General features: G+C 45.1%; 1 protein-coding gene across 3 annotated transcripts; it reads right to left on the bottom strand.

The window, feature by feature from the left end:
* Positions 1-523: 523 nt before the first annotated feature.
* Positions 524-26647, bottom strand: WRNIP1 (WRN helicase interacting protein 1). Of its 3 annotated transcripts, XM_003950703.6 has the most exons (7): positions 25596-26647; positions 23149-23340; positions 21671-21912; positions 12540-12769; positions 8474-8629; positions 7628-7707; positions 6290-7028 (listed from the first exon to the last, which is right to left on the bottom strand). In XM_003950703.6, exons 1-7 carry the CDS (start codon positions 26415-26417, stop codon positions 6753-6755), a joined length of 1998 nt encoding a protein of 665 aa, XP_003950752.2. In that variant the 5' UTR covers positions 26418-26647; the 3' UTR covers positions 6290-6752. The 3 variants fall into 3 exon arrangements, with proteins under 3 accessions (XP_016810297.1, XP_003950752.2, XP_009448665.2); XM_016954808.3 differs by lacking the exons at positions 6290-7028; positions 7628-7707 and adding an exon at positions 524-1139 and having other exon boundaries at positions 25596-26562; XM_009450390.4 differs by lacking the exon at positions 7628-7707 and having other exon boundaries at positions 25596-26562.
* Between the last annotated feature and the right edge of the window lie 260 nt (positions 26648-26907).

Here is a 26907-nt window from a genome sequence, read left to right as displayed (position 1 = left end):
GCTTGAATCCGGGAGGCAGAGGTTGCAGTGAGCCGAGATTGCACCACTGCACTCTAGCCTGGGCGACAGAGTGAGACTCCATCTCAAAAATAAAATAAAATATAATAAATAAATCCAGCTACTAGGTGTCTCGTGTGTCCTACCCTCTGTGGATGGCACGGCTGGTGGGGTGCAGCACAGGAAGGGTGCAGCTCCCTGGTGGTGGCTCCAACTCAACCATGAAAAGTCACACGCTAAGAGACTAATTCTGCATGTAAGAAATCATGTGAGGGGGTGAGAAACAGCAAGCTATAAACAGATGGTGTAGTCACACACACACACACACACACACACACACACACTCATTGGAAAAAATTCCCAAAGGACATACACTAAAATGTTTACAGTGGTTATCACTGAGAAAAAATATTAAATATTAAGGTTGATTTTTACTTTTATCTGCTTTTTTTTTTTTTTTGCATCTGCTCCTGTACCTATGTGCAATGATCATGTATTACTTTTGCAATCAGACAAATACATAAGCTGTACTTTAAAACTGTTTATTTATCTACCAGGTTAATGACAAATACTGAAACTCAGTCTTGGCCTGAACCTGGTGACCTGGAGCTGGTGGAAGGCCTGGTGAGAGACAGCTCAGACACTGGCTCACTCTCTCCTGGCTGAAGCCTGACTCCTGGTGGACAGAAACATCAGCGACAGACTTCTATTTTCAAACGTCTACATACACATCTTAGGGAAAGTTTATTTACCCCCTCATTTTGTCATTCAACAAATATGTACTGGTCACATTCTACATGCCAAGCATGATGGGAATGTAAAAATAAATTTGAGATGACGTCTTTGAGGAAAACGGCTTCTCTCTACTTTCGTTCGCATTTTCTTGTGTTTCAATAGTAGGGTATAGTGTGGTCGTTTTCTTCATGTAAGTCCTACTCCTCAGTTACAATTCAGTTTCTTTCCAGGTTGCTACTGAGAATGGAATATTCTTCTTGGTGTCTTTTCTGATTACAGTAGTGGCCCGGAAGCTATGGATTTTCATGGGTTGTTTCCATGTGGCCACTTTACTGGACTGTTAGCTGTTCGGACTCTTCTTCTTGGCTCTCAAGGTATACAATCACACAGAAAGAATTTTGTTTCTCCTGAAATAGAGCAGTAGTAGTTCTCATTTCAGAGATCTGTGCACACTGGGTATTCTCCACTCTTCTCGCCTGGCTTTTTAACCAGGGAAACTTCTGGTTGGTCCTGCTAGTGGGAGGGACTGGCAGGAGATGAGGGCAAGAGAGAGAGGATTCAGACCATGCATTTCCTCCTCCTACCCCCAGGTTCCCTACTCAAGAGGTGCAGCAGCTGCTGAGTTCTTTGCCTCCACTCAGGGCCGCAGTTCCTGTCTGAAGGCTGCCGGCCACCTCCTGCTCTCCCAGGGCTCCCTGCCTGCTCCCACCCCTTGCCTCTCAGGCCTTGCCAGGGAATTGCTTCTCACCTTGTGTTGGTCCCCTGAACCTCTCCTATACCTTTCTAATACTTGTGATCCCTGATTAAAAGTTTCTCAGTGGCCTGAGGGGATCATCTGCATCCTCCCCGGAGCCTGACTGGCTTTAGAGCTTCAAAACATTTAGTTTTAAATGATTGGTTTTTATGAAGATTTGTTAACTCTATTAAAAATATTTACTTCTGCTTGGTTTCTGCTTAAGTTATAAATGCCTTTGTGGGCTCAAACTGCCTGGAACTGCATCTATGAATGTGTAGTAGTGCTTTCAAACTGTAGTCGCTACACAAAGGTTAATTCATCAAAAAGTAACATATCCACGGCATTTATATGAAAGTATAGGAAATTCATCCTTTCTAATATAACATCAGTATCAAAAGGCCGGTTCTCTCATTTGGAATTAATTGATAACATTGTCCAGGTTTGATGACTTGTATCTGGAAAAGATGAGTTAACATCCATTCTTGTTGTAACAATTGGAACAAATCTCTGCAAGTCACTATTCTTACTGTTCTTAAACTCAGGTTTGGCTGTACGAGGGTGAACAAAACTACCAAATACACTTGGAACATAAGGAACAAATTGTGTTTGGTGGTTATGTTGCTTTTTCAGAATCAGTACATAACTTGTGATATTTATTTATTTACTTATTTATTATTATTTTTTAAGATGGAGTCTCACTCTGTCACTTAGCCTGGAGTGCAGTGGCGCGATCTCGGCTCACTGCAACCTCCACCTCCCAGGTTCAAGCGATTCTCCTGCCTCAGGCTCCTGAGTAGCTGAGATTACAGGTGTGCGCCACCACACCCAGCCAATTTTTATATACTTAATAGAGACGGCGTTTCACCATGTTGCCCAGGCTGGTCTCAAACTCCTGATCTCAAGTGACCTGCCCACCTCAGCCTCCCAAAGTGCTGGGATTACAGGTGTGTGCCACCGCACCTGGCCCGTAACTTGTGGTATTTAAATGGCATCATATGGAAGGGCTGCCCCCAATTGTTGAATACTACTGTAAACAGGCAAGAGATGTGCCTCCCTCACCAGAAACTCTGACTCACTGCGTTAGTTTTTCCCAGGGTTTAGCTAATGGTGTAAATTTTCAGTCATGCTCACTGCGGTATGTGAGAGGTATTCATTCAGGCAGTGAATATCTGCTTTAAAAACTTTAAAAATCTGCTTTCACATAATAAGATTCTTTGAAACCAAAAAACAAGCATTTGCAAACTTTCAAGCTTGATTTTACGATTACAGAAAGTTGGCTGCTCAGCGCCCCGCTGCTGGATACAGCAGGAAGTGTGCTGCAGGCTCTCCCCGGCACCGCGTGCTCCAGCACAGGCCCCGTGTCCACGTTACACACTGTGTTCAGGGCCGCATGTCTAATAGGATGATGGATCTCAAAAAGCCCTCATCACTTATTTGTTGGCTTGAGTTACGATGCTCACATATCGTCCTGGCATAAATTCACACCTGTGCCTTGACCACCACTGGGATCCGTCCCTTGGGAAACTGGCAGGAGTGAGTCATGACGGAAAAGCTTGTTGAGGAGTTAATGTCACCTCCAGTTACATCACAAGCACACTTCTTATTTGGAAGTAACTCCATCCCCCAACAAAATTTTTTGTTTTTGTTTTTGAGACGGAGCCTCGCTCTGTCGCCCAGGCTGGAGTGCAGTCGTGCGATCTCAGCTCGCTGCAAGCTCCGCCTCCCGGGTTCACGCCATTCTCCTGCCTCAGCCTCCCGAGTAGCTGGGACTACAGGTGCCCGACACCACGCCCAGCTAATTTTTTGTATCTTTAGTGGAGACGGGGTTTCACCGTGTTAGCCAGGATGGTCTCGATCTCCTGACCTCGTGATCCACCTGCCTTGGCCTCCCAAAGTGCTGGGATTACAGGTGTGAGCCACCACGCCTGGCCTGTAAAAATGTTATTTTTAAAGAATCAAAATTGGCCAGGCACAGTGGCTCATGCCTGTAATCCTAGCATTTTGGGAGGCTGAGGCGGGCGGATTGCCTGAGCTCAGGAGTTCGAGACCAGCCTGGGCAAGACAGTAAAACCTTGTCTTTACTAAAATACAAAAAAATTAGCCAGGCGTGGTGGTGTGTGCCTGTAGTCCCAGCTACTCAGGAGGCTGAGGCAGGAGAAGTGCTTGAACCCAGGAGGTGGAGGTTGCAGTGAGCCGAGATCGCGTCATTGCACTCCAGCCTGGACAAAAGAGCACAAGACTCCGTCTCCAAAAAAAAAAAAAAAAAAAATCAAGACAAAACTGGGCTATACATTTCTTAGTGAAATACTAGTGAAGATAATAGATTGGACCCACATGTAATTTTATTTCCTCCTAAGCCTCCACCAAAAATACAGTAAAGGAATCCTTAAAAGCCATCAATCCTTAAAAGTGAGGAGAACGAGTGAGATAATGGCAACATGGTGCTGGAGGTGGAAACATTGCGGGCAAATGGTAACTGACCTGGCAAGTCGAGTGGGGAATGCCAAGGCATCAACGTGGCAGACGTCTCAGAGGCTTGGGAGGTGGCAGCAGGTAAGGAAGAGGAAGATGGGTCTCCAGACACCCTCTCCTACTCCAGGCCATGGGAAGATCTCTGAACCAGAGGGGCCCAGATAGAGCCAGGGGCTCGGGTACCATTTCAGTCAGAAGATCAAAGTGGTAGGCACATACTGAGTGACGTATGACGACTTTCCTCTTTCCCCACCTGGCACTGAGAACGCAGGGAGCCACGCCTTGACCTACTTGACCGAAAAGATGAGCCTGACCCTACCTACCGTCTAGTCCCAACACTGCGGCAAGGGATCCCTATAACATCAAAGTCTCATCATGACACTCCTTTGAGGGAAACCCTGAGTAAAAGCCCAAGTCCTTCCCATGACCTAAAAGGTCCCACCTTATCTGAAGCTCCATGATCCTCGGCCTCGACTTCTACCACTCTTTCCTCCCCTCCGGCTAGACTGGTCTCCTTACTGGATGCTGAACCCACCCAGCCTTCCATCCTCCCTCGGGGCCTTTGCACTTGCTTTTCCCTCTGCCTGGGATGATCCTTTCCCGGGTGTCTGAAAGGCACATTCACTTCCTTGAAGTCTTGACTCAAACACTTTCTTGGTGAGACCCACCTTGGCTACTCTACTAAAACTGCACCCATACCTCCCAACCCTTTCCATATTCAATCTTTCATTCATTTTCTCCTTAGCATAGCACTTATCACTATTTGGCATATTAACATATTATTTTTCATACCATAGGCTTCAAGAACACAGAATTTTTGGTCTCTTCTGCTCACTGATGTGTTTTAACATCAACAAGAATGCTCAGCATAAAACAGGCACTCAATATTTATTGAGGCCGGGTGCGGTGGCTCACGCCTGTAATCCCAGCACTTTGGGAGGCTGAGGTGGGTGGATCACCCGAGGTCAGGAGTTCGAGACCAGCCTGACCAACATGGTGAAACCCCCGTCTCTACTAAAAATACAAAAATTAGCCTTGTGTGGTGGTGTGCGCCTGTAATCCCAACTACTTGGGAGGCTGAGGCAGGAGAATCGCTTGAACCTGGGAGGTGGAGGTTGCAGTGAGCCGAGATTGCATCATTGCCCTCCAGCCTGGGAAAAAGAGCAAGAGTTGGTCTCATAAATAAATAAATTTATTGAATAAAAAAAGAAACTTCCCTAGAACTGAAAGGAGTTTCCAGATTGAAAGGCCCAACAAGTACCCAGTGCAGACTTTTAAAACACGGGGAGCAAAGACAGAAGAGTCTACAAGTTGATAGAGGTTACAAACAAAAGACCACACACATCAGGATGCCTTCAAACTTGACAACAATGTGGGAAAGTGTGAAACAATGCACAAGTAATTTCTTACCTACAATTTATTACTAGCCAAACCCTCAGACACGTCTGAAGGTAGAATAAAAGCATTTTGAGTCTCCTGAGGTCTAAAAATACTTTTCCTCCACACACCCCTGCTCCATAAAGCTACTAGAGGGTACATGCCACCTGTGCCAGAAAGCACAGTCAGTCCTGTCATCAGATGGGGTGCAGGGAGAAGCAAAGGAAAGCTCCAGGGTGATGATGAAGGGAGATTCTGGGGATGGCAACTGCACACTACAGTGCAACCACTCCAGACAGAAGGAGGGAGGCCAGTCGGGCCAAGCCTCTGCAACGTACAGTCCCTCCGGCCTGATAAAACTACTAGAGAATGGGTTGCACTGAAATAGCGGAATAAACCAGTAAGGCGGGATGGAGCATCCAGAAAATGGGCATCTCACTCAGAATAAAGGCAGAGGACGTCCCAGGCCAACAGCCGGCAGCCTTCCAGACATGGCAGGAGGACCCCAGGAGGGATCACGCAATGGCAGGAGGAGAACCGACTACCTGAAGGGGCCATCCTTGTGGGAATATGCACGACATGCGACTAAAGAGAGGGAGAGGAAGTAGCAGTAGGGACAAATAACTCTCAACTGAGCAGGAGGAGTGGCATATTTTGTGTTCAGGACACACACAAAGTAAAAGAAAAACGACTGTTTAGAAATATGGAGCTGTAAGAAGAAACCAGGACAAGTGGGAAAGAATGGGCATGGGACTACTGGAGTCTTCCACAAGCCATTTAAAGAATTCCTTTATGTATTCCTTTAAAGAGATCAGAGTTAACTTTCAACAAGATAACACTGACTTCTTAACTAAGCTCCCCGCTCTTCCCATCTGGGGTGATTTCTCCTTCCCAGTATCCACCCACCAAATGCAATGGTGACAACGCTGGTACCCAGCATCCAGGCAGGAAAACCATGACAGAATCGAAGAGTACTTTGAAATAGTTTTATTGGCTCATAAGACCTTTGCATATAAAAAAAATACCCAAAACACTATGCAGTATTAAATCACAATTACATTTTTTTACCAATTAAAACTACCCAGAATATACATTTTTTAAAGAAAAAAAAATCCTACAGAACTGAATTCTGAAATGACATTATGACTTAAATACTATGACAAAATAGATAATTCCTTATAACATTAATTCATTGCACAAAGCTGCCAGGTATTTTCATAAGCATAACCGCTGCACCAAGTGCAAATGAACACAATTTCAAAGTTACACATTTAGTTGAAAGAACTGCGCCTCCACCTATGAAACTCTTAAATTTCTGGCACAAAATATTTGTCTGTTCTAACTTCCACCAGGCAACCAACTTCGCAATCCAGTAACTTTCTTTCTGGCCCTCCCTTAAAAAAGCAACATCCTTCTGCTGTCATGCCCTGAGAAGTCAGCACCTCCTCTGCTTGAAGAAATCTACTCCCCTCAATTCTTCAGGCAGGTACTCCTGATCCACAGGCTCACTGTACATGGGGTTGTACTTGTAGCCTTTGCCATAGCCCAAATCCTTCATCAGCCTGGTGGGCGCGTTCCTCAGGTGCAGGGGCACGGGGGGCAGTGGCCCCTGGTGATTCCTCAGGCAGGCTTTGACGTTGTTGTAGGCGCTGTACACCTCAATGGACTTTGGGGCTCTGGCAAAGTAGACCACACACTGGGCCAGAAGCACCTACCAATGACACAGAGGACACATTTTACTAGCAAGATGCCAAGCTTCTGTTCTGCAGAGCCCCTTCTGATACACAGCTCTAGGTAATTCTGAGAAGATCCCCACATGCTTTTATTATCCCCCTTTTGTGCCTACAGTCTGGATAACCACCTACAACAGACAGAAGAAATTCTCATGAGGTGAGACGCAAACCAGGTGAGTGGTTTTCATTTTTTTTTTTTTAACTGAAGGACTTTTTACTAAATTAAATTTTTCTTAAGCCCTCAATATATAAAAGAGATGAATATGAAGCTGCTCTGGGGGCGAACTTGCAGAGGCTTGCCGTTCAGCTCCTTTAACCTTTCTGCTCCCTGGAAAATATGGAGCATGTGCTCTGAACCCCAGAATCCCGAGGACAGTTTGAAACATGACCTCGTTGACACAGAAGGTTTCCCTCTCTAGGAGTCTAAGAGTCTACAATTGGAATTCCAAAGCCAAGCAGCATACTCAGTGGGCCCAATACACCAATGGTGAAGGAGGGACATTTATTCAAATCTACAAAGGGACAGAGCACAAGAGAGAAAAGAAGTGATTTGCAAGAACTGAGCTGATTACTTTACCTCACATTCGGGCATGCCTATAAAATGACAGCCTTGGTAGGCAGCAACTGCTTGTGTTAATGCAGACGGGTCTGCCAGACCTGCCACACACAGAGAGACAAAGGAGAGTTTCAGTCATGACACACACCGTCCTCCTGGCCTATGTGCAGGCGACCACAGACCACCACTGCTTGTACACCTGGTGACCAAAACAATCCCATGTAGCAAAACAGCCTGACTTAGCTCTAGTCTCTGATCACATGAACTTATGCAAGAAATAGTTAGAGAGTGGTTACTGTGTGGTGTTAAGAACTGTTTCCTTGTGGATAAAATCTCTGCATCTAGAAAAACATGAGTCTCTGTATAACAAACATAAGAAGTGAAGGCTATGGAGACATTCACCAGGATGGAAACACTAAAAACAAAACATCCCCTAAGACCAAAGAAGAGGAGAGCTTTCCTGATCTTTTTCTTCATATAGTGTCTAGAGTCTTCCATTTCTACCTTGGGAGCTGTCCAAAGAAAACCTTGAACACCTGACTTAAAGCAAATTTAAAAGCAGCTCATCTATTGCAATACTCTGAATAGCCACTCATGTTAGTAAAAACATTCCCGAAGAGGAAACAGAAAATGGTGACTTTATGAACATAAACATTCAAAAGCACATACACCAGGAAATAAACGACTGAGCTCAGGCATAAAGTCTTACTTCTCCTGCCAGTCTCACATAGCCCTGAGACATTCTTCCTGCTACCCCCGCCCACCCCGCCCTGCAAAAAAAAAAAAAAAAAAAAGCCACGATGTAACTGTTAGCCATTTCCCCACCCTCATGGACATAGGACTCCAGGACCCTCCCATCACACTCACCTATGTCCTCGCTGGCGAACCTGACAAGCCTCCGTGCCACGTAGAGTGGGTCCTCTCCTCCCTCGAGCATGCGAGCCAGCCAGTAGAGGGAGGCGTTCTGGTCTGAGCCCCGCATGGACTTGTGCAGGGCGGAGATGCAGTTGTAATGCTCCTCACCTGACATCACAAAGAGCACCACTCACACAGAGCTCAGAGGAGGGGCGCCCAAGCCATCTTCACCTCCGCCAGCTGACTTCCAGGAAGCCTGAACGAATAAAGGCCCTGAGAAAGCCGAGGAGAGGTTTGGGCAGCTGCCTTAACCGTGCTCTGAGTGGGGTGCACCAGCTGCTGGGGCTTAATCCCAGTCCTATTCAGGGGAAGAGGCTGCTGCAGCAGAAACCTGTGGCTGTCGACATGGAGTGCACGCACATGCACAGAGGCGGGAGGGAGGAAAGGTGGTCCTCCCAGCTGGTGGATTTGCCAGAGACAAGAGTGGGGGGGGGGGGGGCGAGTCTTCTGTTCTGGCTCTATCCCGTGGCCCACCATCTACTGGAGGAAAAGCAACGGTGGCCTGGTCGGAGCCAGGAGGATGCAGAGCCAAGTGGCAAGGGCAGCTGTTATAGCCCATCTGTTCCTCAGTGTCATTTCCAGCTGCCTTTCTGATATCCGAAGCCTGTGGTCATTTAAACCTCCTTCTGCCAGCCGTGGTGTGGGGACACCTGTGTGGCAGGGTCCCAGAAGGACTGACACATGGACTAACCAGCTTCCGCCCTGAAGTGGACGGAAGCCCACTCTCTCACCGCCTGGTCTTACCCCATTTTTACCCTAGATTCACATGAAATCAGTGAAATGTGCTTTAAAAAAAGGCATATTTAAGGGCAAAAAAATGACAGCTAAACAGTTCTCAGGAACTAAGCAGTGGCACCTGCATACATTTCACTATTCTCTGGCCATCGTCCCTTAGGTAAGTTCAAGGAGGGGGCACCCTCCTCACGAGAAAGCGGAGGATGGTGTTCCCGTGAGTCTCACTCCTCCCAGAGGAGCACCTGGTCTGTGCTCAGCATAAGCCCATGTCCACAATACGACGCCAGCCACAAATCCTGGCAGCTGAGCTCGCTGGTAAGATGACAGTTGGTCTTCAGGTGGAGAAGAGAGCAAGCGAAGATGCTGGCCTCCCACAGGGGAAAGACCTGCAGGACCCACGGCTCAGCCTGAGTGATTCTGGTTTCTGAGAGCCAGGGCAGATGGATGGGTCAGCCCAGCTACTGGATTTCTGAGAACAAACTGAGTGTCTCCTGTGCAGGGCTCCCCTGGTGAAGTCAGAGTGCTATGGACACTGGCCAAGAGGGTGTCCTGGATGACATCTGCATGGTTCTGGCCCACTCTCTCACCCTGCTGGCCCAGGCACTCAGGCTACGCTCTGCTCCTCTGCAGGGTGGAGGAAGGCGGGGAAGAGGGTAGCAGGTAACAGGCCTGGCTAAACTCACGGGCATGGGGGCTGGAAGAAACTACCCACACCACTTTATGTCAAATTTAAACTCCCCCTACACAGGTTAGTCATCTTTTCCCACTTTGTCAATGCCAGGGGCAATACCACCAGTATAATGGACAAGAGCACAGGCTCTGGGACCAGACAGCCTGGGCTGGACCCCCAAGCTCATGGGCCATGGGCAAGTTCCTGATCCTCACTGTGCCTCAGGTTTCTCATCTGTAAAATGGGAAAAACGAGACCACTTACCTCACAGGGCTGTATTAAATAACACACGCCTGGCACAGAGCAGGCACTGTAAAAAGATTCTTTTGCATCAGTGATAGATACTAGTATTATTCTATGCTACCTTCCATGTTTGCTTTTATTATACACTGCTTTATAACCTGAAATTTGATGACTTCTATAGAACCCCGATGTCAATGCATGGCAGAGAGTTTGCTCTCATTTAGAAATTCCTTCACTCTGATGCAGAAACATCACTGGATCCTACTAGTGGGTAACTATGAACTAGGTGGCATATAAAAAAATAATCACAACTCTGGGGGTGGGTCTTTGTCTCACTGGAGTTATAAAAAGGCCCAAGAGTATAAGCTAACAGGTTTCCAGGGCAATGCTTCCACTATCCCTATTTTTAGAGCAAAGCCTGTAAAAGCAGCTTTCTCCAAGATCTGAATGATATTTATGTGTCTGCGGATCCACTGTGGGGCAGACATGTTGCACTGGGGTGGGGTGTGTAAACACGCTCATACTGGGAAGATGTATAGGATGTGGGGTTCTTAAGGCGGTGGCACTAGGCAGCGGCACTAGGCAGCCTCCACCACCCCCCAGCTCCAAGCTATAGACAAGGTGATCCCCACTGTGCAGAGCTCTGCAACGTGGAGCTCAGGAAGTGGGATTCCTAGGACTGAACCCCTCCAAGATCCGCTCTGTATGTGCATGGACGGGTGACCCCTCTCAGGAGCATGATGTAATGGGTGAGATCAGTAACAGCATGGCAAGGCTGGTGTGGAGGCAAATGCGGACGGGGGGAAGGACAGTCTTGGGAACCAGTCAGACCTGGATTTACAGGTCAGTTTCACCACTTGCTTTGTTATCTTAAAATGGGGGTAATATGAATAGCTATCTCCATAAAGCGATTTTGAGAATTTAAAAAACGAATACACCTATAAAATACTCAATGGCTGAGTGTTAGTGAATGCCATGTTATATGGATCTCAAGTGACAGTCTGATAAAATGTCAAAGAACAGTCCTAGTCGTTCCAATCAAAACAAGGCAAATCCTTTGGGACACTTACAAGAAGAGAGAGAGAGACCGCTGCTGCTGCACCTCAGAAACAATGGAGATCCCGGCATGGTGAGATTTTTTTAATGTCTTAAAATCTTTTTTCTTGTTCATATCTACATTTTTTCTATTTGGCCAAAAGTCAAGCAGGGCTCTACACACCTAGAATGTGTTGCTTTTCAGACTTTGCAAGCATTCACGTCATGCTCCAGAGCACTAGGGAGAGCCAGCCATCTGAGCAGGCCCCGCTGAGGCACATTCACGTCACAATGTAGACAGGATTGTTTATTCAACTTGCCAGTGTGTCCTTAGCACTAATGAACACCCCTGAGCTACCATCAGCTGAGGCACGCTAAAGCCAAAAAGCTTTGGTCAGCCCCCCTAGGTCATGCAGCGAGTGTGCTCACCCACGAAGAGGCAGCGCTTGGAACCAAAGTCATTCTTAAGCCCCTCCACCCCTTCTCTAACCAGTAAGGACTCTCCATTGTCACGTGGCACAGCCTACGTGAGATCAGGAACATTCAATTATCAGCCTCCTTTTCTGGCAGAGCTTTGAAAAGTGTGGAAATTATATTCCACAGTTACTGCAACATGATTCCATCCAAAGTCCCACAAATGCTCAAACAGCAGAAGTTTGCTAATCTACAGTATGTTATATTCATCTCCCACTTCTTTTATAAAAAGATGCAAATGTGCTGTGCTAATGACATTTAATATTGCTAAGTCACAGATTTAATAAGAGCTGGTATCAAATCTGCTATCTGTAAATGCAGTTCTACACAAACAGGTAAGTGCACACAGCAAAATTAAATTTTTGAAAAAGCTACTACATAAAATAAAAACTTCAAGATCCATGACTATTTTTTAGTATAGACTCTAGAAATAAAGCATTTTAATTCTCAATTAAAACTAATAAGTCATTATGACAAAAGTCCTCTTTTTATTTACTGCCGTTGTAAATGATCACAAAACATATTCATTGTCAAGTGAATGCACAGGCTTTCAAAGGTGATTGTATTCTGCAAGGTGGGGAATAGCCAACTACCTTCTAAGGTGAATGTGCAGCCTGCCATTTCCAACCCCAAAACTCCTCTAGATTCTCAACAGGGCAGCTTCTGCTTCATGCCTCTCTTCGGAAAGGTCAGCCCTGTGTAGAAGGCTTAATACCAACATGGAGATCCACCTGAGAACCACTGGAATGCTTTGGACCCAGCTGGAATGCTTCCAGAACCCAGTCAGGCTTCCGGAAATGAGAATGTGTGCACACACTTCTTTCCGTATGGCTTCACTCTTTCCACAGGTGAATTACTTACCTGCCCGGTCATATAAAATGTGGGATCGCTGTAGGCCCTCCTTCACGTCATTCTCTGTGATCAGAACTCTACTGGGAGAATAGGATTGCCCACTCTTCTTACAGAACATCTTCCTAGAGCTTAACCTAGCCAGCACCGCCAGCTGCAGTCCGTTCAACCCAGCTCGGGCGTCGCCATCACTGAGGTAAGCCAGGGTGTCTACTGCTTTATCCTCTATGAACATGGCGGGCCTGAAACACAAGCAGGGTTAGTTACGGTCACACTCAGGCTGCATACTTCTTGTTCTGCACATGTCTTAGAAACTCATACTTCTCAGCAAGGACACTGAAGAGTTCAAGGCCTTTGCCTCTTATTCTCACCTTTGTCAATGTGCTTAAGCATCATCAAGACTACGAACTGACCGGGTCTCCTAAGTCACCAGGTTATCGCCCTGTATCTTATGAGTGTCGAGGGTATCTCACTGCATAGGTTCATACATCTAAGTTTGTGTGAAACAGACACTGACTGGCCTGGAAAGTCACTGTTGACAGGTGGTCTCTCTGGTTCTACCCTGCAGAACGGTGAAAACTTTATTAGAAATGCTAGCACCTCATTACCGTGTATGGAAAACATGTTCCAAATGCAGCCTACATCCGATGAGACAGATGTGCTTAGACCACTTTCCACACAGGGGAGAGTCAGCATTACATCTGAATATTAGCTCTGAAGGGCTCCAGATCATGCAGTTCAATTCCTTCATTTTAAAAACAACAAATTGGGTCCCTAGTTACTCTGAGCACAGCAGGTCCTAGAAGCAGGTCTCAGGAATCTTGGCCTGGGGAATCTTGGAGGCTGCAGTAGGTCATCTCATAGTGGGCACTAATCATGCAAAATCCGCACAGGGTAGCAGAGAGGTCATTAGCCTGGGAAGCGACAAGAAGACTGCTGGTACATAGCCATGAGACCCTGGGTAAGCCACCTAACCTCTCTCTGAACATCAGGACTAAAACTTACAGTCACATTTCTAAATTTGGACCCTCATAAATAAGATCTAACTATGATCAGAAGGCTGACTCAGTAAAATTTTCTATCCCTAGTTGAGTTAAACAAGACATCTAACACATTTCATGACTTAGTGGGGTCTTATTCCTGGCTGAGCTGCTAGCTGCACATTTGTGAAGCAAAAAAATAAAATTTTTCAGTTACAGTTCACCCATGTCATCAACATTCAGCTGAGAACATCTACAGTAAATAATAAGCCCATTAGGACTGTCCGAATCAGCTACCTGGAAAACAATGTACAGGCACCAACGGGGCTGGGCCGGGGAGGGGTGGCAGTTTCCGAAGGGGACCCAGCTTGCCTGCTGGATCAATGCAGAACTCCTCAGCATACACCCACTCACTGACACTACTCTGCTCACTGAGTAACCCAAATAACACCAATCTGCATTTCATTCACGGAAGGATTTGTTCCCAATGCCTTAAAGATGCCTCATCTCACCCCCATATTTACCAAAGTTGATTTCCAGTTATTCCTTGTGGGTCTCTCACCACACCTAAGACAACTGGCCAGCCCCAGCTTTACAACAAATGACTCTCTCCTCACTCATGCCAACTGCCTGGGCCCCAGAGCCACTGGTGCAGCCTGGAGACCCATCTTCCTCTCTCCTGATGGTAGCATTCTCTCAGCAGACCTCACCAGAACAACAAAAAAACAAACACCGAGGCCATGTCACTGGCACTCTATAAAGCCTGGGGATCACTTCTCAACCAGAAATTAGTTAGCAAGTCTTCTGGAAGATGATTTAGAAGATAATGATGGACAGAACATATACTAAAGAAAATGTATGGGGAAGGACCAGCATCACAGGGGTGTAGCAGTACGTGACATGCCTGAGAGGGAAGGGTACACTCTCAGCCCCTTACTGCACTCAACCTGTTGGGAAGACAGGTAGGGAGAACAGAAACTGCTTGGGCATCTCATTTCTGCCTCAGAACTAGTAAAAACAATGGATTCTCTCTCCTTGGAAAGCTGCCTAGCAACAAAAAGCCTTCAGGACAATTGAGGGAAGAAAAAGGAGTCAAAGCAGGAGCCCCATTGGATCCTAACGGACTGAACCACCCTATATCCTGCACCATGGGTTGGATTGTGTGTTGATTACATTACATTCATCATCTCTCCATCCCTACTATGCGGAGCACCTCAAGGAGAGGAATATTTTATTCTTTGTATTCCCAGACCTGGTAGATGATAGGCATCCAATATTTGCAAAATAAATGGACTAACTTCAGTTTTATCATAATCTCAGAGTGAAACCTTTACTTCTTATAAATTATATGGAAAGTATAGAGAAAACAAAAAGAATCCATATTTCCAGCACTGAGAGATAAAAATGTACTTGATATTTCACGGCACAATGAAAGCTAATGTGTCAAGTGTTGAATTTACGACCCACTCACCCATGCAACCATCAACCTTACAGCTAACTTAAAACAAAAATTGGGACCATATTTTATATAGTTTTACATCCTTAACCATTAAATAATTGTTTGAAAAACAAGCTACTCAGACCTGTCAACATTTACTTTAAAAAAATTTACATTAAATTTTAAAAATAGACAAAGGGAGAAAATTCACCTTCTGCTAGACTACCTTGACGTTAGTATTTTGGTATGTATCCCTTCTCCATGAATTTGTCTTTTGTATGTATTTAGGGGCATGGCATGCTCTTTGGACAGTGACGGGATGGGCAGCCTTATATACCATGGTATTTACTAGTATAAACTGCCTCATTTCCATTAGTCCTCATATACAGACAGGGAGGCAGGCCTTATTAATTAGGACAGAAGCCAGCTAGCCGTCTACTCCATTGATTTATCAACAGTATGCTGTGAATAAGTCTTTAGCAATGATTATGTATTTTATGTTGTTGGAAAATAAGGTCTTCCTTTGGCTTTTAAACTCCTGACCAAAGTACAAGTGGTTCCACTCTTCTGGTTTGGAGTCATGGGGAAGGGAAGTGCTGCCACAACGAAAGCTACCCGAGCTCGCGCCACTCCCTTCTTCTTCCTCCCCTTGGGTATAATCCACATTTTAAATTTCACCCCGTCCAAAAGAAGAAAGTATTTCGAGGCCCAGATCAATCTGTCGGCAACTCTGTCCAAGTAATACAGGACCTGCTGACAGCACTCACAATGATCACACAAGAAAATTACAAAATGGAGATTCACTGTGAAGACGACTGAGCAGGGAAACGTTCCACTTAAACACCCAATATATCTTGAACTCCCATTTACTAAGTTCTGAAGAACAAAGTAAGATATACTAAAATACCCTGAGATCTTAGAATGGGAAGCCCATGAGAGAACTCATGCCAAGAATGATGAAGGGATAGTTGTATTGATATTGGCAAAATCCCTCAGCAAACTGCGGCACAAACTATTTTGAAAGAGTGTTCCCAGTCTAGAGAATTTACAATTATTTTTAAATTTAAGCATATATTAAAATTAAGCATATATTTATAAAGTGTTTTGCACTTAAAAATAACCTTCCAAAGGTAGAATACAATAAAAAGAGGTAAAATCTATTCTGGGGATAGACTGCCCAAAATGTCATAACATCCTACATGGAAATAAACAATAGGAAGTAAATTATGTTGTTATAATAAAACACTATTCATAATAAGGGAAAATTGGTTAAAATAAATGCATTGGAAAAGATTCTATTTCTAGTTAACAAAACCTAGAGATAAAAACAGACTTAAGAGAGCTTGGCTTCTCCAACTGATGAGAAGGGCTTTAATTTTAACAGAACAATATAGGAAGCTCTGTTCTTTCCTCTTCCAGGTGCCTAAATCCTGAAGCTTTCTACACATTGGGTAATACTGGAATTTGGAGGATACTACTTAGACAGCTGGATGTGTAAGTTGGAGAAGGAGTGCAGTAAGTAAAAATGTACCTGTTATTTCAAAGCAGAACGAAAGAATATGCATGGCTTGGTTAAACTCTCCTTCTCTAAATTACAAACCAAACCCCACAAATCTCTTTCACTAAGGAAAAGGAACATTTCATGGTCAGGGTGATAACTGCTGTGTAGAAGTTCTCAACCAGGGATATGCATCAAGTTAGACACAAATACAGCCACATGTACCTTACCTACCATAGACTGAGCTCAAATCTCCAGGGGCAGACCCTGGGCAAGGCATGTTTCTAAAATGTATCCCAGGGAAGTGTGATGTGCAGATCTGGTTAAAAGGCTCTCCTGCTGCTCTTACACAAAGAAGTGCCAAGAGAGAAAAGTCAGAACAGAAAAACTGAGCAGTGGGTCCATTCTCTGTGAACTTGGCACCTCCACCCCTTGTAGCACTTGAAGTCACTGAGAAGACAGAGACATGCCTTAAACACTGGCTCCATCACATTGAAGCTGGTTGGTCTTGGGCATGTTACTTAACCTTTTTCTGCCTCAGTTTCCTCATCTAGTAAATAGGAGGTAACGAGACTTACTTTGCAGAGCTGTATTGAGGACTGAATGAGATTAAGACACGTGGAATGCTTAGAGCAGTGCCTGCCATGTCATGAGACTCGACAAATACTGCTTTGGTATCAACAGCGAGGAGAATCACCCTCATCAGACTGTGCAACAGCATACTCTCCAGAACTGCACATATTCAAGGGAGAGCCCCAGATGCTGCCGCTTCCGTAACATCAGAGTGAAAGCAAAGCAAAACAAAACTGACTTTCTCCACAAAGAGAGAAGGTACATTTCAGATGACGACGTCTTTCTGTTTAATCCCATGGAGGCACATGTCTTTCCAAATTATATTATACTTGGTAGGGGTCTGTAGTGGGTTGAATAGTGGCCCCAAAAGATGTAAGTCCTAATCCCTGGAACCTGTGACTGTGACTTTATTTGGAAATAGGGTCTTTGTAGATGTAACTAAGGATCTCAAGATGAAATCATCCTGGATTTAGAGTGTACCTTAAATCCAATGACAAATGTCCTTACAAAACACAGAAAAAGAGAAGACGTAAGGACACAGAGAAGAAGGCCACCATGTGAAGATGGATGTAGAGACTGGAGTGACATAGTCATAAGCCAAGGAATGCCAAGGGCCATCAGATGCTGGATGAGAGCATGGCCTTGTTGATACCTTGATTCTGGTCTTCTGGCTTTCAGAACTGTGAGGATAAAGCTCTGTGTTCTGAGCCACCCAGTTTGTGGCAATTGTTACAGCAGCCACAGGAAGTGCATCCAAGGACCATGAGATCTGTGGTTCTGGCTGCTGGTGCTTTTATGGCATTATTTTAATGCACCCTTGTATTAAAACAGCTATGTTAATGTACTGTATTAATGTACTTAAAAAAATTTTAAATAAAAATATTGACATCTACTCTATACCAACCATTTATTCTGGCCAATCCCTTGTATTCTGGAGTTCCACTACCTTTCTTTCTATTCAATGGCACAAAAGGTTATTTAAGACAATTTAAACTTTTATAAAAAGAAGAATCCATAGACACCTTGTTTGGGGGCCAGCTTGTCAGGGGCTCTCCTCTCCAGATGTTAGAGAAAAGCCCCACACCCAGTTACGCCACAGCCCTTACCCAGGGACAGACGCCACTTTCTGTCTTCCAACCACCTCTCGGAACTCAGCCTAGCTAGGCAGAGGGCAGTTATGGCTTCTCATTTCACTCTCTTAATCTCCAAAGACTTGTATACTCTATCTGGTTCACAAATAATTGATTCTTTAGGAGTGTTTTTGACTATGTATATATTCTATGACCTAGGAATCTATATTCCTTCAAAGCAGCAAGTACTGCAGGATGACGAAATGCTAGCTTACTTTTTCATTTTCAGCAGCACAAGCTTATTCTTCGTATCATGAATCATGGACATTTTTTTCCTGGCCTCCAAAATTAACCCAGAGCAGACAGAATCTTCACTGTTTGTATCATGTGATCCAAATATTTTTGGGAGAGCAAAATACCTGAACACTATTGCTTAGCCATACAAACCAAAGCAACTATGGCATAGACAATGAGCTTTCTATTTCACTCAGTTAAATTCTGCTTATCCTTCAAAACTCAACTCTGCATCCCCTCATCTAGGAGGTGAAATACTGGATTTCACATATTCTGAATGCTGCTTCTCTACGCCCACTGCACTTGGCGTATAAGCATGGCACTGGAAGTGGACCTGCTCCCGTAGCCTTCATCATACTGTGCTCCCTCTGAAGGCACAGGAACAAGCTTTTCAACCCTCAGCCAATGCCTAGCATATGCAGGAGCTTCAATTTTGACTGAATAATAACTACAGGAGGGAATTTTTTTTTAAAAAAAGAACACTTATTTCACTTTAATGGGAATTGATCACTTACATGAGTATACTGTGTGACAACTCACAATTCCTCAAGTGCAATCAAGAACGGCTAAGCGGCAGCTTGATTAGTTTCCAAATCCAGTGCCCTGCTCACCTCCTCTCACGTGCAGTTCAACAGCCTGGGACTTCTCTGTAAATGTTCTAGTTGCTATCTAGGGCACCAAAACATGACACAAGAATACAAATGCACACCAACAGCTTCCCAGAGAGAGAAAGTAAGTATATGGGGTTGGAAGTCTTTTCTTTCAACTAGATTAGTGTCACCAAATCTGATTTATATGCACAAGGATGTATATATAGCTGTCAACAGGGATTGGAAAGCAAAATTTTACCTAAAACAACTAAAAGACATCCCAATCCACTCTTAATTATCCCTGACAGTTGGGGTGGCAGGTACTTGTATTCGGAAATCACTTGTAAGAGTTCCTTCTGTGGCCTATGATATCTCCTAACTTAACTTCTTGGTAGAATTGCTAACAAGTTGACCAATTAATGGATTTAAGCTTAATATTCTTTCATTTTACTCTGCTTGCTGCTGATGAAAAGGGCAATAGTATTAAAGAAAAAGGCTCTTGATACCTGGGTAATTATCCCTTATGCTGGATAATGCAAAACATATTAAACTACTTTTCTCATATCGAAAGCTAGGATTTATTCATTTCCAAACCATTCACAAAGCACATAATGTGTGCCAGGCACTGTGCTGGGGATATGAACAGGGACAAGCTTCTGCCCTCACAGTCTTCCCAGGAAAGCGGGGGACACAAGATAGCAAATATAATTGGGATCAATTCTAAGCAAGTGGTAGTGGAAATAGTAAATCATTTACTGGATATGGGAAGTTTTCTCTGAAAAGCAATTTTAGCAGATTAACAATCTCTAGCTCATTTTTATATCAGTTTCAATAACTAAATCTTAATTATTTCACTTGATCTTCTCAAACTTTAATGTGCCTGCAAATCACCTGAGGATTCTTAATAATAAAATACAGAAATTCTTCTCACAAGGATGAGCTCCTTGGCTGCCGCCTTTCTCATTTCATTTAAATTCCTGCATGGCAGTGACTGGGGAGAGGTGAAAAAACCTGAGGGTATCTGAGTAACAACTGATTATTATTGACTTCATGTCATCAATATTAATTATTGATTTCATGTTCTATTTCATGAACTGATGACATGAAATCAATAAAAATCACCCCAGACAAGTATACATGCAGAATATTGAGTTGCAGATACATTACGATAACCAGTACACACAGCAAAGAACACACAGAAACATGAAACATGTTAGGATTTCCCCCCTTTTCTTTCAATTTGTCTTTACCATGTGGTTCTATGCGTCTGTAATGAGAATTCTGTTAAGGGAAACCTACACATGAGTATCCTACATCTGAAGTGCCTGGGACCAGAAGTGGTCTGAATTTCCTATTTTTTTGATTTTAGAATATTTGCATTATATACTTACCAGATGAGCACCCAAAATCCAGAAATCTGAAGTGCTCCAATAAGCATTTCCTTTCAGCATCATGAAGGTGCTCAAAAAGCTTTAGATTTGGAAGCATTTTGGATTTCAGATTTGGGATACTCAACCTGTACTACATATGAGGAGCTGGCAGCCCTCTTAGGCTCTGACAAATGCCCACCACATAAAGCGCTTCTGAGTATGAGTCCATGTGGCTGATACTAGCAGGCTCCACACACTGCTTGTGGCCACAGATGTAATGGCTATCCCCATCACAACGGTATTCCAAAACAAGGCCACTCTGTCCTACCCAGTGGTCCACGAGCCAAATGTTTCAAGGCTTTCATTAGACACAGCAGAATTCTCCCTCCATCTCAGACAGGAGCAAATGGGGCCAGACACATAGGGAGAGCCTGTTGAAACCTAAACCCTGAGCCTAAACTATGCCTTGTACTTTAATCCTCACAGAAAAGTGGCTCCACAACTTGGCCTCAGGGCACGCACGAGCAGCTGCAGAGTCCACAGCAGGAGGAGGTGGGCAATAGCCTCTCATCAGACCAGATTATGTTCCATGGCAGTATTTCAGCCAACATATGAACAAATACCATCTGAAGAATATGTTCTAATATAAAAAAAAGGAAAACCCCTGACCCAAGAAATCAAATTATCTATGATATACACTTGGTGCATTAATGAGCTCATGTGGTACTCATGATGCAGAAATAGGTCACTAAAAGGATAGCGACAGCCTATAATGTCATATTCAGTTAACATTCCTTTACTTTCATGAAACTGAGTTTCAGCTACGCAAAAAGGATTACATAATTTTAAGGTTACAAGTTAATTTTTACTTGATTTTTTTTTAACAAAATGCTAAACTGCAGGTTAAAAAGAAATTGAAACATGAGTACAATGCTCAAAAGAGTTGTATGGTAAGTCTAGAAAGTATTTATCTATCTATTTGTTCTATTCAATGAGGGACATAAAACCTTTCAAATCATCAATAAGGCCTCCCATAGAAGCCTAAGCACAAAAGCAAACACCCAAGAACCAAAACAACAAAGCAAAGTTAAAGCTTGAAGAATTATAGAAACACACATTAGAGGCTGGAAAATGCATCTTCAAGTGTGCAGGGATACCTTAGTTAGGTATAATCGAACATTTCCCTCCTCTTTTATTTTCGTTACTGGCGGATCAACATTTCTTCTCTGTCCCCACCCTCTCCTCACTGACGCCCGGCCCTTTCTGGCCCCCTGCCAGGAGACTCTCTGGGAGGTGTGTGCCCCCAGGATGCTGCACACTGTCAACTTACTCTGAGCTGCTGTTGCTGCTGTGGCTCAGAGGGTCAGTGGGACGGCTAGAGTCTAGGACGTGGATTCCCAGGGAGTTGATCGCTCGCATTAAAATAGTCACCATTGCCTCTACTGGAAGCTTCTCAAGAACAATCACTCGACAGCGGCTCAGAAGAGCAGCGTTGACCTGGAAGGAAGGGTTTTCAGTGGTTGCCCCAATCAGAGTGATCGTCCCACATTCCACGTGAGGAAGGAAAGTGTCCTAATCATGGGAGGAAAACAGAAAAAAGTGATTCCAGTCAACAGCCACCTGCAGAATCCTATGTAAGTTGGCTATCCCTTCCTTCCTTTTCCTCATTTTTATCTTTCGAGTTCAGGAATAGCAGCAGCCTTATATTCACTGAATATAGATGCAATATTTGGGGGAGTACAACTCTTGCTTTTAAGTCTGAAACACATCTTCTGGAATGACCGTCTAAGCCTGATCTCTTGCTGGTAGACTAATAGCTTTAAGTAGAATTCTAGCTTAGTTTCAACATAAATGATTTCTTTACTCAGAAAACCATCTTCTACCAAAGGCTGAACTGGCACATAGCTTATATGTAACAGCTATTTATTTATAGACAAGAACAAACAAAAACATTAACACTTCCAGAATCTTCTTCCACTGCAAGTACTCAATCATATTATTATTATTCCTATTATGCTGTTTTATGGGGAAAAAATACTAAGATTAGTCAGTGGTCCAATATGAAACCTAGAATGCTAACACCTCGTCAAAACTTTAAAAGGGTCTCTTTATTCAAAAAGGTTCAAAAAAGGCTCAGTAGAGTTTTGTGAAATAGTCTATGTATGATTAAAAAGTTACAAAAAAATTTTTAAAAAGTTATGCCTAAAAATTTAATTTTTTTTATTTAGAGTATAGCTCTCAGATCTCAGCCCAATAAAATTTTAATGTTTATTTTTTTTTAAATCCCTAAGTGGCTTTGTTTATAAAAATAGCTTGTGTCCTTTTATTTCAGAAAGCCATTTAAATAAACAGTAATCATTAGCTCTTCCAACACTCACCTTCAAGAGAGTCTGGAGTTACAGAAAATACCGATTGTTTAATTTTCAAAATAAAAATACTGTTAAAGTAACTTTTAAAAACCCATTAAAATAATGACCTTAAAATCATTATTTTACTGTTCACAATGACTCCTAGTATTTAGATTAAAAATTCCTAAAACTGGAAATTTGATTCAAAGCTGCTTTTCTGATATGTATAGCTCAGGGATATAACAACCATTTCATTTATCAGATAGAAAAAGCATTTTCTTGTTACCAAAAAACACTAAGAAATGTATGGGGAAATAGGCTTGAAGGAGATGGGTTGACAAGCCTACGCTTCTTTGTAAACAAAGCTCATAATAAGTCTCTAGCATTTGTATAGTGATCTCACACACTTTATATTGTTTGATGTTCACAACGACCAAAAGGTAGAAGGAAGTTAATATACCTGCTGAGATTTATTGAACCGATGAATCTCATCAATAAAAAGGATGGTTTTCCTTTTGAAAAAGCTCTTTTCATTTTGAGCTTGTTTTATGACATCTCGCACATCATTTGTCTTGGCATTTGTTGCAGATAATGTCACAAACCTTATGCTATGTTTCTTGCTGTTGCTGGCTATGATGTGAGCCAGAGTGGTCTAGAAAAGATGACATACATGGAGTTTGAAAAGCTGGTAAGACACAGAGAGACCAGCACCCATGGGAATCACCACACGCAGCATCACTATTTACCAAAAGCAACTTGAACTCGGAAAAATGCTGAGCAGCACAGAAACAATCAAAAATACCACAGGACATTTAAAAACAACAACAAAAAAAATATTATAAATAAAACAGGAAAGTAGCTAAACCTTAGGCTAATCCTGACCTTTTCTCCTCTGTCCCTAACCACCTTTGATTCCTTTTTGGGGGACTCTTTAAGATCTTTGGAATCCCAGTAAAGAACGGCTGTCTTGATTTAGCAGAGTGACAGCTGTGACCTCTCACCAAAGAGAAAATTCTCCCTCCTCTAGCCGAGACAGCACGGAAGGATCTAAGTGCAGAACTCATCGCAGAACCACAGCCCGAACTGGAAGCTCAGGACAGCTGAGAAAAGGAGAGTGAGGGAGCATTTGCCTTGAGACCAATGACATCCACCTAGCATTTGAGATGACTGCAGGCCACTTCTGCATGTTCACTCTGGTAGGAGATGAAGGGCAGCACTGTGGTCACATTAGCAATTACTAGAAAACCAAGGAGACCCAAGTAAAGCACTTCATGGGTCCTCAACAAATATGTATATGCTGTTATTAATATGAACGTTGTTATTAGTACTAAAGGATGAGAAGAAAAACTGAAGACTGTTTAATGAGTGGGACAAACCTGCACCTAAATGGAAAGGTGGTACTTTGTTTTCTAAAAGTTGTAGAGCACCCATTCTGTGGCTGCTTCTTTCAGAAATCCCCGCCTGCCTGCCTTTTGGAATCAGGCTCGCAAGTCACAGATGCCTAGGCTTGCAAATGACCAACGCCCATCTCACTGAGCAGCCTGGACCACCCAAACCTCTTGCCTGGCATTTGGTAGGTGGGATGAGCTCACCCACTTGTCTCCCTAAGGACCTTCTTGCTGTCTGGGGCCACCAACAGCTGATTATCCATTCTCATGATCTTATGTAAAGACTTCACAATTACTAAGAATGATACTGCTCAATCCCTTAAATGGGGTTAACAACTAAATCCATGGGGACAGACGTCAACAATTCGACCACCATCATCATAAAACGTTATTTGGGATAGATGTGGTTTATTCCTGGCCAAAGGGAAGGCATGAGTGCAAACAAGAAGGCACAAAAAGGGCAATTCATTCCAGGAACTGGAGTTAAAGGGGGTGTGGTTAAGTTGTGGGAGATAAAGCTAGAAAGAAAAATAGGAGAAAAATCATAAAAGCCTTGTGTGCAAACGAGTCTGAATCTCAAAGCTACAAGAACTCTTTACAGTTTGATCCCTGAATTCTCCCTTTCCCTCCCTGATGCTGGTTCTTCTCCCTTATTATGGATAAAAGCATCCTGTATTTAAGCACTTCTTAGCTTTCTCTGTCTTCTGGCTCACCTCCTCCATTTTTTCTCAAGTGTTTTTCCAATGACATGCTTTCTAGACTCACAATATCCTAACTGCCCTCGTCTGGAACGCTAACGCCTCACGAAGAGACACAGAACTGGACACCAAAATGCACGGATGTTTCTTCTCTAGAGTACAAGGCATTATGAGAAAAGTTACGGAAATACCGGATGAAAATGACTTGCAGATGAAAAAGTTTTTATGTTAGTTTTGTAAATACATGACTATATTTAGTAAAATCAATATATTCTCAAGAATATAAGAATGTTAAATAAACTTATTCTCAAGAATAAATACCAGTCTGTTAAACCAACAACTAGTGGAAAGGGAAGGAAACACAACAGAATTAATCTGATTTTTTTTTCAAAGCTGAATCCGTTATTATGTACAAACGGAATATACAAATGTTTGTTTACAATTTAAACATGCTGATTCCTTGCGAATTCGGTTACTAAATCAAAGTCTGGGGAGGGGGCGGGGAGACCGATGGAAGATAAAGGCAGATCAAATCTAAGAGTCCACATCTTGTAGAACTATGGATTCACAGACATCGTCCTTTTGAAAACCCGGCAAGCCTGCCTTACCAATCTGGGGGTGTGTGCCCTTTTCACACCCATCACAGACTCCACCTGTGGACCAGGCACTGCCCCAGCCCAGCCCAAGTCTGCACCCCTGGACCCTCTTATCCAGGAGAGGCAGGCGGCTTCTTTCGAGGGCAGCACACCCGGCTCTCCGACCATCAGCTGCATCCACCGCCGAGATAACTACGGAAGCCCAACGGCCAAGGCCGCACTCACCTTGCCACAGCCCGGCGGCCCCCACAGGATAAGCGAGGGGATTTCGTTGGTCTCCAGGAGCGAGCGCAGCAGAGTATCCTGGCCCACGGCCTTGCTCTGCCCGAAGTAATCCTGCAGCGTGTCAGGACGCATCGTGTCGGCCAGCGGCTTGCCCTGTAGCATCTGTCGGATCTCCTCGGCAGCCAGCGCCCGGGGGTGCGGGCGGCCCCCGCCGCTGGCCCCGAAGGCGGTGGCGGCTTCGGCAGCGTCCGCGTCCCAGTGCCCCGGGTCGTCCTCGCCGTCCGCGTCCGCGTCCCCGTCGCCATCGCCGTCGCCCACGGCCTCCTCCTCCTCCTGCGCCTCCGCCTCGTCCCAGCTGCGCGGAGACGCGCTCCCCGCCGCGGCGGCGGCCGCCGGCCTCTTCCCCGACCCCTTCCTCCCGGGGCTGCTGGAGCGGGCCACCGGGAAGTCGGGGATAAGGCGGGCGCCGCTGGGTGTGGGCGGCGCGTCGTAGCTCTCGCGGCTCTCGGTCTCGCCGCCGTCGTCGCCCTCCTCGCCCTCGCCCTCGCTGCTCTCGGCTGCCGTCGGGGTGGCTGGCTGCTTCAGCGCCGAGCTCTCCGACAGCCGCCGCCTCTTGGCGCCGGGCGGCGAGGGCCCCTTGGCCCGCTCCCCGGCACGGTGCGACCCGGCCGCGGGCTCCGCGTGCCCCGCCGGGTGGAGCAGCAGACAGCGGTCTAGGTGCGAGTTGATGTGCGCGGCGGGCATCATCTGCTGGCACACGGGGCACTGCACCTGGTGCAGCTGCGAAAGGAAGGGGTCGTCTTCCGGCCCGCTCACCTCCATGGCGGCCGCCGCCCTCCCCGGCGCCTGGCGCGGCCGCAGCAACCCGTGCGCACGCGGAGGCCTCCGATGCCCTCCGCTAGGCCCCGCGCCGCGCGACCCTCGCTCGGGGAACCAGCAGGACGCTCGCGGGCCGGGGGAGGGCGCCGCTCATGCCTCACGTCCGCAACTCCCGCGTCCGCCCGCCCTCGGCCGGCCGCTGGCAGCGCCTCACGCGGCCTGTCGGGAAGTGTAGTTCGTGGCCGTTTGCCCCGGCGGTGTAGGCGCCTCGCGCGGCATGTAAGTAAGTGTAGTCCGTGGCCGTTTGCCCCAATCACCGCCGAGAATACCTCGCGCGGCACTTCGGGAAGTGTAGTCCGCGGCCATTCGCCCCAGCTGCCGTGCGTCCATTTCCGACTCTGAGAACAGCCTTTGGGGGGGTGGGGGGGGGGGTCGCGAGGCGAGCGTGGTGCGCGTGCGCGAGGTGGCGCGGTGGCGGACGCAGCCCTCCGCC

The sequence above is a fragment of the Pan troglodytes genome, chromosome 5 (genome assembly GCF_028858775.2).
Source record: "Pan troglodytes isolate AG18354 chromosome 5, NHGRI_mPanTro3-v2.0_pri, whole genome shotgun sequence".
Taxonomy (NCBI): Eukaryota; Metazoa; Chordata; class Mammalia; order Primates; family Hominidae; genus Pan; species Pan troglodytes.
This window is presented reverse-complemented; position numbering and strand designations above follow the sequence as displayed.

Bases quoted from the DNA above. Each gene is read 5' to 3' on its own strand.
- WRNIP1 (XM_003950703.6), bottom strand. From the start codon at position 26,417: ATGGAGGTGAGCGGGCCGGAAGACGACCCCTTCCTTTCGCAGCTGCAC. The intron at 12,770-21,670 runs GTAAGTTGACAG...CTTGTGTTTCAG, and splicing joins AGCAGCAACAGCAGCTCAGA to GCCCGCCATGTTCATAGAGG. The intron at 7,029-7,627 runs GTAAAGTAATCA...TGTCATTGGTAG, and splicing joins TAGGCATGCCCGAATGTGAG to GTGCTTCTGGCCCAGTGTGT.